Source organism: Manis javanica, chromosome 12, assembly GCF_040802235.1.
Source record: "Manis javanica isolate MJ-LG chromosome 12, MJ_LKY, whole genome shotgun sequence".
Classification (NCBI taxonomy): domain Eukaryota; kingdom Metazoa; phylum Chordata; class Mammalia; order Pholidota; family Manidae; genus Manis; species Manis javanica.
In genome coordinates, this window is record NC_133167.1 from 15,281,973 (window position 1) to 15,301,098 (window position 19,126).

General features: G+C 39.2%; 1 protein-coding gene across 18 annotated transcripts in view; it reads right to left on the reverse strand.

Annotated features, from left to right (window-relative positions):
* Window positions 1–19,126, reverse strand: part of LOC118972023 (uncharacterized) — a 501,400-nt gene that overhangs the window by 7,094 nt on the left and 475,180 nt on the right. For 17 of the 18 annotated variants that reach the window (XR_012123513.1, XR_012123511.1, XR_012123512.1 and 14 more), the window contains one exon: window positions 12,445–12,517. The exons of the other annotated variant lie outside the window; for it this stretch is intronic. Coding sequence is in view for 1 of the 17 variants with exons in the window: in XM_073218064.1 (XP_073074165.1) it covers window positions 12,453–12,517 (65 nt within the window). In the remaining 16 variants the exon portion in view is untranslated. The remainder of the gene's footprint in view (window positions 1–12,444; window positions 12,518–19,126) is intronic. 18 annotated transcript variants of the gene reach the window in all.

The following is a 19,126-nucleotide window of genomic DNA, read 5'->3' on the forward strand; positions in this document are numbered from 1 at the left end:
AGGGTTTTCTGGTGGCAATTCTGCGGTGGTTGTTTTTACTAGTATTTCTCAGTGATTCAGTGATACACTGATCTCAGGGTTTGCGTGACTGTCATGTCTCCTTAAAATGATAAATACACAGTGGATCTGCTGTCCCATCTACTTGCTGAAGCATCCTTGCAATGCTACAACAAGAAGAGCAGCTCCCATTGTCTGCGTGGATGGCATAAGCTTCAGCCGTCACCACGGCTTCCAGAAGTGTATCTGTGATGCAGCTGAGGAGCTTTGGAGACAAGCTGGAGGGTCCCATCACCCCACAGATAAAGCATATATGTTGGAGCAACATTTCCCAATGTGTTGCCATATGGGGCAGAGAGCCCTGTCAAACCCCTGGAGTGTGGGTGTGGGTGTGGGTGGAAGTGTGGTTCTTGAGGCTGGAAAGAGCCCAGCTCTTCTCTGTGCGGAGCACTGTGACTTTTTGTGCAGTTGCTCTACCTTGTGTTATGTGACGGGAAGCAGAAATGGAATTATGACAGGACTGATTATTGTATTACCTGTGGACAAGTCCATTTATGAGCTGTTCATCTCCGGCCAAGTCACATAGCATTATGTAATACTATTGCATTTCTCCAGAGTTTATTATGAGGATACAGTTTAAGTAAAAGAATTCCAAAGTCCTTTGAAATTTCAACTCTGCAAAATGTTAGGTATGACAGGTATGGAATTCTGCAAATGCTTTTGGGCATTTCTCATAAGGAGTCAGGAGAAGTGGAAAAAGCTTGGTCCCTTTAGAACCTGTAAAGTATCCGAGAGGAACACAAGAACTAGCACGACTCTTGGAAGTATCAAAACCCACAGAGCAGCTTCTAGCCTGGGATTGCCAGCCTCCATAGTGCTATTGTCTTTGATGAATGCCTGCACAATTGGAGTATTTTTCCCATTTTATAGACTGGGAACTCCAGATCCTAAAGGTTAAATATTTTGACCAAGTTCAAAAAATTAAATAGAATCTCTCCTTATATGCAATAAGATTGGACAGAATTAATCGTTGATAATCCTGAATTGCAAATGTTTGTAAGTTTCCCCTGACCTTGAAACAGGTACTAGGTTCACTTCATGATTTTTCTTGAGAGTCAAAATGATTTGCTCACTGACCACAATGATCACATTTGCACAGACAAGTTTTAGAGGCACGTATCTTCTCAAGACTTCAAATCATAAGCTGTCTTTACATTCAACTCTAGGGTCATATTGTTTTAAGCTGGAGGAGACAGCTGTTTTTACCTGCACAGAATCTCTTCTTCATTTTTTTTTTTTTTTGGTAACATGAATCCCTCCCCTTTCCTTTTGTAAATTTCTCCTCCATCTCCCAGGGGGACTGTCAATCATGGTCCATGGATGACTAAGAAAAGGGTATCAGGCCTCAGGTACTGTTATTGGCTCAAGGTAGGCATGTGACCTGAATAAGGCCAATTACATAATAATTTTGGTTGCTCAAATGAGGTTTCTCTCCCCTGACACATGAGCTTAGAGGTACTTGAGTCTATTTACAACCACATGAAGAAATCCTGCTTGACATTAAAGCCAATTCATAGGAAGTGGAATGATAGAGGAAAAGCAAGAGAGTGGAGAGAAGGAAGATGGGGGTGGGATGGAGGAAGAGATGTTCTGATGACCTGTTTTGTACTTCTGAATCCAGTCACCTGAAACTACTCTATTACCTGTCTATCTATCATCTATCTATCTATCTATCTATCTATCTATCTATCTATCTATCTATATCTATCTATCTATCTATCTATCTATCATCTATCATTTATATATCTGTATCTATCTATTATCTATTATCTACTTATCTATATCTATTATCTATCTATATCTATCAATTATCTATCTGTCTGTCTATCTATCATCTATCTATCTATCTATCTATCTATCTATCTATCTATCTATCTATCTATCTATCTATCTATCTACCTACCTATCTACCTATCTATCTATCCATCTACCTATCTATTTTTTTTAAGTTTTAGGATAGTTTGAGTTAGGTTTGTTAATGTAAACAAACACTTCCTGACTAGTATATATATCTAATATTACAGACAAATATATACATTGACTCTCAGAATAATATACACTGAATAGCATATGAATATATATGACTCAACATATGTTGAAAAATATATACTATATTATTAAATATCATAACATCTAACATATATATACTAGATACTCACTCAAGATGTGTTGAATGAATGAATGAAGCTTTGTCAGTACACAGAAAACTGTTGTTAAGTTTCTTCAGAGTCCAAGAATAGGACTCTGAAAGGAAACTTCTAAAAAGTAGCCCATAATGTATAAAATACACTGCATACTAAGATATGCTTTGAAAGTGTAGTTGGTGGGATTAGGTCATCTCTTGAATCCAGTTAAGAAGACAGGGTATTGTGGGGGCCCGGCCTACGGCTGAGGCTGAGCCCCACTCTAGCTGGACAACGCCCTAAAGATGGCGCCTGCTTCCTGCTCACCACCCTTTCCCCTCTCCCCTGTTGGGGATTGGCCCAGCAGACTTCCGTACCCGTGCACAGCTCGTGCTGCCCGCTTAGAGTGGCGCGTGACACCTATCCGCTTAAAGGTCACGCATGATACTGTCCCAGATTGGTTGGGTGACTGAATATAAGGGAGCCCGCCGGGAGGGAGAGGAGCTGCCCGGCAACTGCTGAAACCACCATGAGAGATTAGACAATAAAGCCTAGAGAAGAATCAAGACCTTGGGCGTGTTGCTTCGGTCCCTGAAGGGTCGTGACAGGTATTTTGCAAGAAGGAGTTAGTAGCTTCACTGCATTGGAACATGATGGAGAAAGCTCCTGCCCGGCTACAGTAGAAGAGCCATGAGCTAAATAAAGATGAGCCAATAGTAGAAGCACTACTGTGTTTCCACACATTAGTGACAAAGAGTGATTCAACCAGGGTTCTCAGGGAATACGGGCGTGTGTCCATATCCTTTTACTCTAACTCTGTACTTATAAGCAGTCTTTGGCAGATACAGCAAGGGGTCTCAAATCGTCATTTTGCACTGGGCCCCACTAGTTACACAGCCTGTCTTGAGTCTAATTTGTGGGTATGTTTCTCACTGAAAATTAATATTATGGGATTTTACATTAGTAATCAATCTTCAATAGATTTGCTTAATTAAAAGCAGTTTGCCACCAAACATAAAAAAAAATCACAAGGCAGGTGTCCACAATCAAGTTTCTGAACCTTCAGAACTCAGAACTCGGCAGCATAATGGACAGTTACTTCTTAGAAAGCCCTGCCTAAAGAAACGAAACCTTCAGTGTCTATTCAGTAGAGAATATAAATACCTGCACCACCAGTTTATAATGAACAGAAAAATAAAAGTGATCCCCTCAAAGAGTCAGAACTACAGCAAATGGATAGCTTGTCTTCCATTGTTCTATCTGATGTAGTTATTTTAGGTTTTGTAAATAGAACCTATTTCTTATAACTTTAGATCATTTCTAGATCACTTTCACAAAAAGGAAGCTCTCCTAAGAAGCTACTTCAAGAAACCTAACATTTATAGAGAATATTGTTGTGGTTTCCTTCCAGAAGATGAACTCACTGACAGAGAATTTATATCACAAAAATATTTTGACTCAACGCTGATTGGGTTTTTAACGGCTATCTTCTCCAGTGTTTTGTTCTGTACAAATAGACAATCAACACATTATTAGTTCAAGATGAGAACCTGAAACCAACTATAACCTCAACGATTGAAATGCATTTTTAAAGATGTTTATGCATTATTCAGTAAGCTACCTTGAATCACACATGTAAAAGCCCACAAAACAAAAAAACATAATATATAACCAGTATTATCACCAGATGGTAGACTTTATTTGCTATCCTAATTCCATTTTACATTTAGAAAATAAATACCAGCATGAATATTTAATACATTTGCTATAACTGAGGCAAAAGGCCAATATTGTTATTGTAGGAATGTGAGGCTCAGAACTATTTAACTTTAATGGTGCTGTTGTTTTTATATTGCTGCACCATCCTTTTTCATTGGAATTGGCTACAACATTAGTAGATGGTTGCCAAGAGTCTAAAAAGTAATTGTATCTTTTCTAATATACTGTTCTTAAGGTCAATGCATTTGTTTAAAAACTAGATAGCCATTTTTTGTGGCTGGCTTGCTCATCATGCATATTGTTTATTCTTTAAAAATGATTAATAAGTTCACATATGAAAATGTTATATCTTCAGCTTTTTAAAGTACAATGCAAGCTATAGGCAAATCTGCAAAATCAGATTTACCTCATTTCACCTTCTAGTAGTCCATTGATTTGGCCTTAAAATTTTTAAATTACTCATGAAAATTCATTTACTCTGTTAAAAGGAGGTATTGATTATTCCAAAGAACTCTGGAAGTCCATGTTTTGTTTAAGAAGAGGCCCTGCATTGCTACTGCAAGATTTGCTTCTTCTGTTCTTATTTGTATTTGGGAGAACTTACGTTGTATGATGCCCAGCTATTGTGGGATGCCCTTAAGAAAAGATGGTTTCTAGAGAGGATGAAGCAAGTGTAGCCATAGAATTCTAGTCCATTTGGAACCAGGGTGAAGGATTTTGCTACCAGGGGATTCCAGTTGGAGAATCAAAGGGAACTTCAAGCTGGTATGGATTTCCCAACTTGTTTTATTAGTTCTATGGGTCGTTATATGATCTTGAGAACTCAATGAGTTGGTTCTGTGGGTCAATACATGCTCTTGAGAACTTAAGTAAATCCCCTGTAGCACACGCAGAAGGCCAGGAGCCCACTGAAATCAATCACAGAATGGGGGCCACAGCACAGGCTTTATGCAGAAACACGCGCACCCTGAGTCAGGCCATCATATGAGCATCTGCACATCATTCAAACAGTAGAGGACTGGGAAATAATTTTTTCATAGTTTTATTGAGATATAATTGACAAAATTGCAAGATATTTTAAGTGTGCAATGAAATGATTTAAACATATATAGTGAAAGAATTCCTGCCATTGAGTTAATTAACACATCCATCATCTCACACATTTATGGTTTGTTTTTTTCTTTATTTATGGTGAGAACATTTGGATTCTAGTCCTTTAGTAAATTTTATTATTAATTTCCCTTCAGATCTGTTCATATCTGCTTTATGTATTTAGGCATTGCTATGTTAAGTACATAAATATTTACAATTGTTATATTCTCTTGATGACTGACCCCTTCATCATTATATAATGACCTTCTCTGTCTCTTATTACACTCCTTAACTTAAAGTCTATTTTATCTAATGTCTGTATAGCTACTTCTGCCTTCTTTTGGCTCCTTTTGGCATGGGGTATAATTTTCTATCCCTTCATTTTCAGTCTACATGTGTCCTTAGAGCTAAGGTGAGTTTCTTGTAGACAACATATGGTTGCCTTTGTTTTTTATCCATTCAGTCACTCTGTTTCTTTTAATTAGAGAGTTTTGTCCATTTACATCTAAGGTTATTATTTATAGGTATGGATTTGCCATTGTCATTTGTTGTTTTCTGGTTGTTTTATCATTTATAATTCCTTCATTCCTTTTTTTCTTCTCTTCCTTTGTGATTTGATGGCTTTCTGTAGTGGTAGGCTTTGATTCCTTCCTTTTTATCTTTTGCGTATCTACTATAGGATTTGCTTTGTGGTTACAAGGAGACTGATATAAGGTATCTGATATTTATAACATTCTACTTTAAGCTAATAGTTACTTCAGTTATATAGCAAAGCTCCCCCACCCTCATATTTTATGTTCTGAGGTGATAATTTGCATCTTTTTACAGGTGTATCCATTGAAAAATTATTGTAGTTATACCTTTATCTTTTAATATCATGTAAATATGTTCTGTATGTCCACGGGAGGAGAGGGTTCAGGAGCCTTCTATGTTACCATTTGGTCAACTCCCCCTCAGGAATAATTCTTACAGAGAATTAAATCACTACTGTATAATTAACACAGGCTAATTCTACATCTAGTTGGGTTTTTTTACATTGACTTTCCTCTTTTCTCTATGAGGCTTACCTTGATAAACCAAGGGTGAACCAATTTCCTCCTTCACTGAGGACAATTAGGTACTTTATTTTAATCCAGACAATTATTGAATGCTTACCATATGCCAGGCACCTCTCACAGCCTGTCTGTTACAATAGTTGTTTCTCATGTCCAACGTCTGCTACCTTCCTCCTTGTAGTTAATGTGCCTTTTCAGTTTTTACATGACTTCCAAACTATGTAAATGTTTGTAAGTACATCTTGGATTTGGGGTGCGCTATCTAATTGGGTAGAATAGCTAAGGAACTTCATGAAGGCTAGACAACATTTCTTTTAGTCATTGGCCTTCATTTACTGAAGTTTATCATTGCCCTCCTCTGTTGGTGTAAAATCCTAAGCTGTAAATTGTATGAGCTTTGTCCTTGAAAGAATTATGTCAATGAACAGATGTGAATGGGGAATTCAAGTGGGGTGATAGTGGCTATACTTTGAGGTGAATTGTGCAGGAGTGAACTGAGCAACCCATTAGGCCAGAGCTCTGCTGTCCAGCATGATAGTCACTCACCACATGTGGCTATTAGAGGCATTATAAGTGTAAAATACACATTGGATTTTGAAGACTTCTTATAAAAGATACCATAGAGTATCTCAATAATATCCTATAGTTTTACATACTGAAATGATATTTTTAATATACTGGGTTACATTAAATATATAAAATTAACTTTATGTGTTTCTTTTCTATAGCATAGCTACCAAAAATTTTTTAATTGCATTCATGTCTCCCATTATGTTTCTAATGCCTGGAACCATGTCATGAATGTTTGCTGTCCTGGAATCTTCCAAGAGGTCATATCTTACTATATGGATCTTCTAAAAATAAGTGAACCACATTAAATGAATATTTTGCCTACACACTGAAGTTACTTTGGAGATGGGATCAACCATTGATTTTCCTAAAGCTGTAAATGTAATTAACTTGAGCCAGTTCGGATTTCTTGCATTTTTATTTTTTAATAGCAGATTTGTTCTAAAACCAAAATTAAAATGGCTTGACACTCAGATATTTCTCTATAGAGTGATAAGAAGCTCAAGCTCACAAAGTTGAACAGAATATTTTTAAAAATTAACAAACAAACATACATGTCAGGATATTGAGTAGCGTTTCCACTATTGCTCTGAAGTGAATAGAACATAGAGCTGGGGACAAGAGACACTAAACATCCCACAGCTGCAAAACTTTAGGGGCCTGATGTTCCCTTGTGTAATTACCAAGAGGTTACCCAAGTCTTCTGTTGTCTGCAACAATTTTATTCCTTCTCTTCCCTCACTCCCTAAAGAGAAGGAAACAGAAGGGAGAAAGAGAGAGGGAGGGAAGGATCACAGGGTCACTGGTCATAAGCCAACTAAACTGCACTTGGCTCCCCCATCCCTTCCCTGTGGTAGAAGGGACAGAGTGCAAATGTCAAGGGAAGAGGATTCCTGAAGAATCACTTCCGTAGAGACTTAGACAAACTTGCAAGAAGGGAACCCTGGCATCTCATGCCCATTAGAATTTTGCATCTGCCCCTTACCTGTCTGCAAAGAAGAAAAGAGGAAGTGGAGATTGATAGCAGAACTGAGAGTGGGAGCTAAGGACAGAGCCTTTGCATCCACTCCTGTTATTTATGAGGTTCTTATAAGTCAGGCTGCACATACATGCAACAGAAACGGCTGCCTGCTGCATGGAGAGTGGCAGCATCAACAGGGGTGTCTGCAGAGTCGTGGTGAAGCGGAATGTCTGAGTCAGGGAAGTATTCAGGGGCCTTTATTCCCTATTAGCTTCACTGTGTGCATCTAGAAAACACACACACACACACACACACCCCTCACTAGAGATCCAGTTCTCTGTAGTCTACTCCTAGTCAGCATTGGCCAGAAAGTAGGAATAGTAAGACAGTAGGTCCAGGTGACCTCAATTTAATTCAAAAGGCTCTTTCTCTTTCCCCCAGAGCCCCAGCCCAGAAGAGACAGAATAGCAGGAGGAGAGAAGTGAAGAAGCAGATAGACCACATTCTCACTCCTCAGTTTATCAGGCTCAATGCTGGCTGGTGCTTGGGAGAAGCAAGGAAATACAGAACAGCTATATGGGATAGTACAGTTTTTAACTCAACCAATCTGGCTTGGAATTCTTAGTAACCAGAAGTCACCAGAAAGGTGTGGAATCAGCTGCGAGTATCAGCAAGGTCCAGGAAAGAAGATCTGACAGAGAAAAATGTAAAGGCAGTGAGAAAAATAAGACATACTTGCTTTAGAACCTCACAGATTTCAGTCTATTCACATGAATAGGTCATAAGCAAATCATAAATGTCTACTTACCATTATCTAAGGTCCTGGGCTACAAAGTGACAGATCTTAAGTAGCTCGTCTACAGATTCAAGGGGATTGGACGCAGCAAACTATCCCAAGGAGGTAGCCAGTGAAACCACAGTTCCCAAGAACTTCATCATAGGAATACCTACCTACCTTCTGCTTTTCAGTACCCATCCTTCAGTCCTTTTGACCCCATCTCTCAGGTGCATTCATCAAGGCATTCTGAGCTCTTCAAATAATTATTAGTTTACAACTAAATCCTTTTTGAGTTAGTAGAAATGATTTTTGGATGGAAATTATTAAGAAGTGATAGATAACATAGTAAAACGAAGAAGAAAAGAGCCAGAGATCAAACTAAAAAAGGCAATTGGGTACATAGTTTTTCTTTTAGTTTAGTGAGAAATTAGGTATTTATTTTGTATTTAAACAATTATGGTGACGTTGTTTTCCCAGGGGTGGCAAATAAATACTGCAAGCTTGGGCAGCATAACAAAGTAGATTCTTTCCATTGAACTTATTCTAGAGTTAACTGCTTGTATTTAGGGAGTAATGGGGCTATAAAAGATAAAATACAACTGATATTAGTAGTCCATCATTATCATTTAGTTAGTTCATCATTATAGTTGGAAAAGCTAAAATGCTTTTAATCATATCGATAATTGCTTTGTATTAAGTGAACAAATAATGTCATGATAAGATTTGAATGAAAAAATTAACCACACTACAACTGATTGCTCTTACAAGAGAATCCTATTGGACTCTTTACGAAGGAAAACTAATTCATTCTTCCTAAAGTTGCATACAACAGGAAAACATATATGTTATGTCCTGGGTGATACTGACTCATTGGATAATTGGATCTCATGTCATAATAAAAGAGAGTAATTCCCCTCGGGCAATGAGACACTTACACAAAATAGGTCAGAGATATGAATAACAGAAGAGGCAGTTACAAAAAGTCAGAGTCAGCTTAGAGATTGTTTGAAAACAATTTCTGTCTCAGGAGACAGTTTTGTTTTCATTAATAGCCAAATATTCCTAAACAAATGAAGGAGGAATGAAGCCAGATAAGTGTATGAAGGCTTAAACAAGGATACCCAAATCTTGTCTACATGCAACTGAGTACATCAGCAAAACAGTGCAATGCAATCAGAAGATGTGGGCTAATGGCTAATTTGTATTCACTTCTTGGTTTAAGAACAACTGATTTTTCTTCTGTAAACCAATTTTGCACTTGGCATCACTGTAGGGTAACTATATTCATACTGCTAATCACAGCTTTGACATAATGACTGTTCACTCCTCAATGACTCACCAAGGCAGCTCAGGGTCTTATCGCTAAGCATGTACTCAACGTCAGCATTTATGCACAACTGTGAAAAACCACTGAGAAATAGTTCTTTGGTGTGGACATTGCCAAAGGGAACTAGACATAAAGAGGCTGCATGTAGATCTTCATGCTCTTGTCTCTACTTTTATTCTCTTTTGCATATGCTTTATTGTGTATTGACTACATTCTGGATATCATATATTTCCTATCTCTTGTTTGGAAGTATCAGGGTCTGATATAGGGTCATGTACAGTGTTTGAATTCATCCAGATATTCCACAACATAAAACTTTAAAAGTAAATAACGTGAATGTTCCTCCTCCCTGTTCTCTTACCTCATTTCTCTCTCTCTTTTTCTCCAGTTCTGCAAGTTAAACTAATACCATCCCCCAATTATTTCCAGCATGAGAAGACATTGATGTAAATGGGAAAGCTGATAAGAAAATACAGATTCAGATAACAGGAACCTGATTATTAGTTTTTGCAGTATTTCAGGAAAGACAAAGGCCAAAGCTGTACAAGCATCTATTATGAACATGGCACTAATGATAAGCATGTTCTAGCTTGCAGATTCTTTAGTGGTTTATTGTTTTTCCTCCCCTCACCCTCCTCCAGTTTAAAAAATAGAGTTATTGCAAAAGTGCCTTTAGGACTGTTTATATGACTATATGCCACATTAAACACAACTCTGACCCCAGGTTCAGATAAAAATTGTGCTGTTACTTAAGGCCAGGTTAACTGGTTTGATTTAAATATAAGTAGTACTAAGTTATACCATCTGTGGCTAACCAATATGGAGACCTTAACCTGTGCTAAGAGGGAACATCATGTCGACCGATAGTTAATGAACCCTCTGTGGTGCCATAGCATTTTGGCTCCAATTGCTGTAGAAATATGTAGAATCGAGGAAGGGATGTGACCTTGATTGACCAGAACACTGAAGTGTAAACAATTTTAAAAAATATTGAGGCTAAGTTAATATTCCTTATTTTGGGTCAAAATGGATACCAGTAAGGATGAATTTATATTCACTTATGTTAAAAAATATGAACAGAAGGGTTAGTTGAACATAAATTTAAAGTAAATCCACAGCAATACTAATGCTGCATTAACAGATCTGGTGAATCACAAAGAGCTTTGAATGGGAAGACAGAGCCTCTGAGTTTGAGCCCAGGCTTTGCCTCTTCCTCAGTGGGCACCTGACCCTCCACCAGTCCGTGGTACCTAGTTTTCACATCAACCCACTGAGGGAGTTGAGTTACATATCTTCAGTTTACACTAAACCCTGAATATAGAGTTAGGTAGGCAAGATGATCAATAAGTCAAAAAGAAATAAACTGTTGATAGATTCCATGGAAGGAGAGAGATTTGAGATGTCAACAGAATAACCTTGGAATACAAGATTATGTAAAGGCTTGTTGATATTTGTGCTAAATCAGAGAAGTAGTGGAGAATCAAAAAATTGTAAGGTACTAACATGGTGCAAGTGTTGGTATAAGTAGATGTGAAGCATGAAGTTGGAGAGAAAGTAAGAGTAAAAACACAAAGGATTTTTCAAAAATCTAATTGAGGTGTTCTGTACTATTATAATATCAACAATAGGAACAAACATGTATTGATTTCTCACTCTGTGGCTGGTACTTTTTTTAAGTATTTTACATACACTATCTCATTTAAGAAGCCAATGTGAGAGACGCATCTCAGCAGAAAAAATTAGAACAGCGGGACTTAGCTGATAATACAAAAGCTAATGTTAAAAACTAGACCATCATGATACAAAGTTTGAGTCTTGAGTTCTGCCACAATGATGATGCTATTATAACTAGCCAGCCACTTTGGGGAGAAAGAGTTGGTGATAATTTTTGCCATGTTGAATTTGAAAGAATTTCCCTAAGGAAATATAAATTACAGGAGTAGCTGTTTATAAGCTACACTAAGTGGAGGTGGCCATTCATGTTCTGAAAGCCATTGGAATTTCCAAAAGAGAGAAATAGAGGCAGAGGAAGCTGATTGATGAGCATCCATTTCAGGAAGGGATGATCATAGATTGGTGAAGTGGAGCCAGAGAAATAAAAGAAGCAAAATGGAGGAGGTCACAAACACTAAGATAGAGCGCAGTGGGCTGGGGAAAGAGGTCAGCAAAACAAAATGCTAGTTAGGTCAAGGAGATTTGCTTGAGTCCTGGAACAAAACAGCTGGATTGGCTTGAAGAACTAAACTGAAACTACTTCCTCAACAGCCACCAAGATGTTGAACATGGACATTGAGCTTCAATAGTAAGTGAATCGGGACTGCATCTTTATAGTGTTCAATAAAGAAAGATAAAATAACTCCAGAAGTTGGACATTTTATATTTCAAAATCTTTCAAAGGAGAAATTAATATATATACTGCTAAATATAATTAGAAATATGGATCAGACACTGGTACCTGCCAACCCAACTCCTCTTCCCCACCCCCACCCGTCACTCATGCTGACAGAGCCCTGAAGTTATTTAGGTTTCCATCCTCTTATGTTCAACTGTTATTTTATTGGGAAGTTGGCTCCATTGGCAGACCTTAAGGAATTTTTCCAACACACTCATGGTGGTCCTCCTTCCTTTGGCTAATCACTATTCCAGGTATGGATACGTGACACCAGTCTAGCCAGAGAGAAATAAAGGGAAGTTGGCTAGGGGGCCTTCTAGGAAAAGTTTCCCTGACTGAACAAAAAGAAGAAAGAAAGAAAAATTCTGACCTTGTCCTTCATAGATCTGGATGCGATGCCCGGAACTGCTGCAGCCATCTTATAACCATGAGGGAAGTAGCTTCTGGGGACACATGACAGAACAGAGACAGGAAGGAACCTGAGTCCTTGAGGACATTATTAAAATAGTCATTATACTGTGCTGCATCTCTAGGATTTTCCTTTACCTAAGCTGTTGGAATTTCCTGTTCCTTGCAACTGAATGCAATTTGATATTTTTTTAAGAAAGATTATTTCCTGGCATTTTCTCCTCTTGCTCTTAATGTTCTTTTGTTATCTTTTATTCAGCTTTTGTATTTCATTCCAGTGAAATTCTTTTAGTAGAAAATACGACTCTATAAAAGTCTAATTTCTATTTCCTAATTTTGTAATTATAGTTACAATAGAATTCTTAGCTGATTAGGTTGGGTGGTGGCAGAGCAAGGGGAGGTAAGGAGAGTGTGCGAATAAAGGAATGGTCTATTATTTCCCAATTTTCTTCTCTGTAGTCAGGGCAGATTTACAAGGCACTGTGTATAGCATTATTTCAGGGGGATTACAATAAAAACCAAAATCTTTATATAAATTTCTCAAGCCTTTTGTTTTGAGATCCCATTTTATGACTTTTTTCAGGCCTGGCACTTTCATTAACGTGTGCAAGCAAAGCTTCATCGTTCAATATGGCTCTCTAATGAGAAAGAATAAGACTAAGTATTGAGAATGAAAATTGTACATTTTTATGTGGTGGTTTATAGACTATTACTTCTAATTGAAATTTGAAGTCCTCCTTTACAGTTAAGGTGAAAGCAGAAAATCACACATTATGTCCCTCTCTGACATAACAGACTCCAGACTGAAGTGAGAACGAGCCTTTGACAAAGGGTAGCACTTAAGCATCAAAAGAAACCCGAGAGCTGGCTTTGTCCTCAAAGGTTAAATCTGAATGAAGTCCAATGTCTATAAAGAGGTCATCTGCTGAAGGTAAGGACTTATGATTATTGGAAATTTTGGAGAGAGCTAAAAATGGAAGCTGAGGAGGAAAACCTATTAGCTCTCCCAGGTAATGGAGGCAATGTCTGTGTTAGGGGTTCCAGTTCATTGCTGTTCTTTTTTTTTTTATTTTGGGCAACCTAAGAACTCTGTTGTGCCATCTGTAGGGATGTTGCAGAATGGATGTGAACTGTTTATTTCAATCATTTTAACAACTACACTGGATAAAATTTATAATGGAACTTTATGAAGCAATATCATATTTGAATACCCTGAAATGTATTTCAATGCTCTTTATTCCACACTTTGCCCCTGGGTCCAATATTGTCCCCAACAGAATAGGATGAAAATCATTTCTTGGGGGAAGGGTGGAAAAAGTCTTAGATATTACCTAAAGAGTTGTACACACGTCACATATAGTTATACAGTGTGGTGTTAAAATTTCACAGAGGAGGGAGTAATTAAGGGGAAAAATCTAAAATAATGATGAATTTAAGAATTTTGTCTATGATAAGGATTTATTTAGTCTGTAAAGAAAAAATGCAACCTGCCATTAGGAAGTCCATCAGAAACTTCCAGAAGTACCTCAATGACACAGAATCTATTATATGTAGTCTATTTTTTTTTTTCAGAAACTTGCAGCCATGCATCAAAAATGTAAATCTCAGAGTTTTCCAAAGTGGATGTGAATAGGGCTTTTCCCATTGCTTCAGAATTGCAGCTAGAAATGTAAGGTAAAAATAACACTCTTACTGCCTCCATAAGCCTATACTGGGCCTATGAAGATGTGACCAGTCACCTCTACTGTCGTCCTTCCCTTCCTACCACCACATAATTAAATGACTCAGGGGAGAAAGCAAATTCCAAGACCATTTTATGAGTGTGGAGGTGGAGGAAAGTTCTGAGAACTTTCTCCAGATCAAAATAGGAGAAGCCATCCTCAAGAGGGCTGCTTGTGGTGATGAGGAATATTTGCAGTGAGGAATGCTGGCATCTCATTTCCTGGGTGGATTTTAGCTCAGACAGTACACCTGCTGTTTTGACTTTTTGTCTGTTTAAGCAGAAGAAGGAGATGAAAGAGAAAGAGAGAGAGAAGGGCAGAAGCAATCTTTGATTCCCACCATTTAGCCTGTTTGCCTGCATTTTCCATCACTTGCTGAGACACTGTGAAGGACGACAGAGGGACCCAATCAGAAGAGGCTTAGAGTGTATCTACAGGGGGAGGAAACCCAGGGAATTTCAAAAGAGATCAAAACAGAACCTCCCTCCTGTGAGCAACTGCAAAGCAGAGATCCCCACCCAAGGGCCTCTTACATAATTCCCTTCTATTCCCCTGCACAGAGGCTATTGTCATACAGAGGAGCATCAATAGCCACAATCAATGCAAGACTACAGCACCCATTTAATGAAAACTAGTTTTGTCCTTTTAATCCTCTCCACTCTTCGTCAGAACCCTGAGGAGCTAAAAATAGAAGAGAGAAAGAAGCAAAGGATCAGCAAATACAACCCATTCCCTCTCCAAATCCAGAAGCTAAGAGGAGCTATGCTTAAAATGGAATTTGCTATTCATGTTTTACACTGGCCAGGACTTTACAAGTCTCCCTGATGACTGGACTTTACCGGCAAGCTCCGAGCACTGCTGCAGAGATCGGCGAAGGGAGACCTGACTGCACACAGCTGAAGCAGCAATGGGGGGAAGCATTAATACCATGGCTTTTCACCCACCCTTTACCCGAGAAACCGACTTAGACTGTCCAATTAATAGGCTATTTAGTTAAATCTCAGTAAGACTGAACAACAATTTCTTCCGTCTGCAGAAACTTTTACATCAGAAAAAAGAATGCTTGGCTAGGATTTTGTTACTTTTCTCCCCATCTTTGTAGTTCATTTTTCAAATCACTCAAAACCTCAGCTTATTATCAAAATCCTTTCCTAAGGATTTCCCCCCTACAGTATTAGACTAAAGCAACCAAGAGCCACAGGGTCCTTTTCTCCATACAACCAGGAGGAGCCATATCCATTCTAAAATACTGCTTCCCAAGCTTTCCTGGCTGTAAGAATTAAATGTTAGGAAGTTTACATGTTGTTATAAGTATAATTTCTGAGGGTGTTATGGACTGTATTTTGTCCCCACCAATTTCATATGTCAAAGCCCTAATACACAGTGTGGCTGTCTTTGGAACTAGGGCCTTGAGGGAGGTAATTCAGTTCACTGAGGCCATGTGGATGGGGCTGGTGTCCTTGAAAGCAGAGGAAAGACACCAGAGACCTCTCTTTCCACACAGGCATAAAGCAGAGGCCATGTGAGAACACAGACAGAAAGTGCACTTCTGCAAGCAAGAAGGGAGCCTTCACTAGAAACTAATATGTAGGCACCTTGTTCTGGGACTCCAGAACTATGAGAAAATGAATTTGTGTTGTTTGAAGACACCCGGCCTGCAGCATTTTCTTATGGCAGCCTGAGGAGACTAAGATAGGAGGCCTTCCTTGGAAGTTCCTAAATTACTAAGTCCGAGATGAGTCCCAAGAATCATGTGTGTGTGTGTGTGTGTGTGTGTGTGTGTGCTTTAAGCAATGGAACTTACTTTTTGTGGTGCGGTGAATTTGGGACACACTAAGTTTAAGGATTTTTCTTATGAACGTTCCTGTTTGTACCTGTTTTTCTCAGAGTTCTCCTTCCTCCACTCTTTATGGACATTTCTCCATTTCAACAAATACTTATGAATCCACCACCATTCTTGGTGGTGAGAATATAGCAGCAAATAAAAATAGTGCAAGAAGCGTCCTCCTTTACAGAACTTGACATTCTAACGGAGATTAAGACAATGTAGAATGACACATACATTTATTATTTAACTTCCAGTAGTGCTGTGAAGAAACCAAGAGAAAATAAAGTGTTTGAGGGGGACAGGAGATGGTGGGGTAGGATTTTCTACAGGAAGTCAAGCAAAGCATTTGTGAAAAACTAACAACTGGGCTATAAACCTAGAGGAAAGGAGGAAGCCATGAAAACTTGCCTGAGAAAGAGTGTTTCAGGCAGAGGGAAAAGCAGGTGCAAAATAGTTTGACATCCATTAGGGCCATCTGGAGGCCAACGTTGCTGAGGAGGCGGGGGATGGGAGATCAACCCGCTGAGAGAGGAAGGGGCCACATCAGGTAGTACGAGGCTAAGGAAAGAAGGCTGGAGGAGCCGAGCAGCAGAAAGGTATATGACTGGATGCATTTCTATGTGGACAGACCACAGGAGAACAAGGGCCAGCTGGAAAGCCAGGTAAGAGGCTATTCCATTTAGTAGCCTGGGTCAACTCCTAACCATAGAATTTCAATGCATTTTAGTGTGATGCCATCAGTAGGTATAACAAGGTCCAAAAAATCAGAAAGTCAGGTGCTTCAATGTCTAACATCACCTAGAGAACCTTCTATTTTTTTCTATTTTGCTTAAGATCAAATGCATAGCCCTTTTTATATTTCTTCTCCTTCAGTAGAGATCCCTGGCTTTCTGGCCTCTTTTCATGCAAGAAGGCGCTTGGATCTTCCTGCCACTGCCTTCTGACTCTGCCATCAGGGAAACATGCAAACAAATAACTTGATTTCCATGATATGTTCTAGTTGTGAGAGCAGATGCATGGAACACATCCCCCACCCAAATCATATTAGTCCCCAATATTTTCTTGTCACCTGTTTAGGTGGAGTTTGAAAATTGCTTCATTTGCCTACAATGGAATTGCACCTTGAAATAATTTGCCTATCTAGAGAACTTACAATGACCCCAAACACAGAATTTCCAAATATCTGCTCTTAAAGTGTTCATATCCTTTGCACAGAACAAAATTATTTGAAGAATGTGTTATTGTGTTTTAGATTGAGGTTTAAAATGATTTAATTATAGCCATTGAGTTTTGAGTTTTATGTATCATTTCAACAAATCCAGAACCATACTTCCGAGTTTAATGTTCTCTAAGGAGGGGTTATGAGTATACGGGCTGATCTTTCTTTCAGCAAAAGCTTCACACTAGGTAAAAATGCTTCCAATGGTATTTTTGAACTATTCTATTTTTGACCCTAATCCTTTCTTTTTTTGCTGTGGTTATGGCCCCAAGTCCCTAAATTATAGGCTCTCCTGTAGTTTCAAAAAACTAATTCTCACCACCATGCACATTAGGAAGGTGGTGTATATGATATTCCACTAAGGGAGACCAGATGAACATTAAACCCCCACTAGTAACTGGTCACGAGTGAGGCTACAACTGACGCTAGTCATTTTTCTTCACTGACAAGTTTTCATTATGTGGCTTTCCCAGAACAATTTAGAAATTGATCTGCAGCTGATGGAAGCTAGGATGAATTGGGCCACTAAGTGAACCCAAAGCATCAGAGCAAAGCCGAAGCCAATGCTGAGACTCCAGCACTGAATCAAAGGTGAGTAATGCCCCCCCACCAACCTCCCCCACCTCCTGTCCCCCGCCTCCGCTTCCACAGGCTGCACACACAGGTTTCCGGCTCCTCAAAGGAGTTTCTCACTCTGGGGATAACCCCCAGGCCTATGGAGGCCATGCAGACTTTTTCTTTCATCATCTGTCTACCTAGCTCCTGCCTAAAGAGGTCAGAGGTTCACACTCCTGAGATAACAATTCCCTAGTTATGTGTCTACTGATATTAAAGAAAGGGTCTTTTGTTTTTTGCAAAACTGCGTGAATCTGGTTGAAAATTAAGGACACTGACCTAGACTTGCTCTGTGTAATTCTGGCAAGCTCAGGGTCAGTGGGATCACTTGACAGAGTGTGCAAGGGTGGCACTGTGCAACCCTGGGGACAATCTGAGATTGTTTCTAAGGTGCTTCTAAGACTAAGGTACTTAAAGGGTCCAAGGATGCATTCTGGTTCCAAGGATAGTGAAAAGTGGTAACTGAGACTTAGTCGATGGAGTTTAGCCAGGTAGAGGGTTATTATTTGTGGCATGTGTGTGCTAATGGGGTGTGTGTGTGTGTGAGAGGGAGAAAGAGAGTGTGTATGTATGTGTGAGACAGTGTATGTGTTATGGGATGGATGTAGGAGTCTTAGGCAAAGGGATTGTGTCTGGACTGAAAAAAGATTGAGACTTCAAAAATAAACCTACCATACTAGTCTACCCCCCAAAAATCTACCATATAAATAGGAATTTCTTTAACCCTAAATAGATTATGCTTTCTTCCCCATTACACCCCCTTTTGTGGGTACCCACTCAATTCCCTGGAACAAGTGAAGACGTGGCACTGTGTGATTCCTGCCCTCATAGCAATGAGGTTGGCAGCAATCACTTACTGAACAGCTATCACGGGCAAGACAAAGTGCCAGAGCCTTTTTTGTTATGGTAGGTAGACAGCAACTGGCAAGTCTGCCTTAGGACTTACATTCTATCATTGGGAGAGACAACGAATTACTTTACTTAATAGGGGAATTCCACATTGAAATCTTCTGAGTGGAGAGGGTCATCTTCACAACACACTGGAAGTATCTTGGAAGTGCTTCAGGGTAACCCTGTACCACAGTGCAAGTCAACAGCACGCAGCCTTCAGAACAATCTACTGGGGGTTGCCCTGCCTCTCAGGCAGTTGCTCAGCCATGTCTACCCACCTCTGTTGGGACTAGCTTTGAGCCCACACATACCCAAAACTCTACCCTCCTGCAGACACAGGAGTGTAGGAGGCTGGCAATGGCTGTGTAGA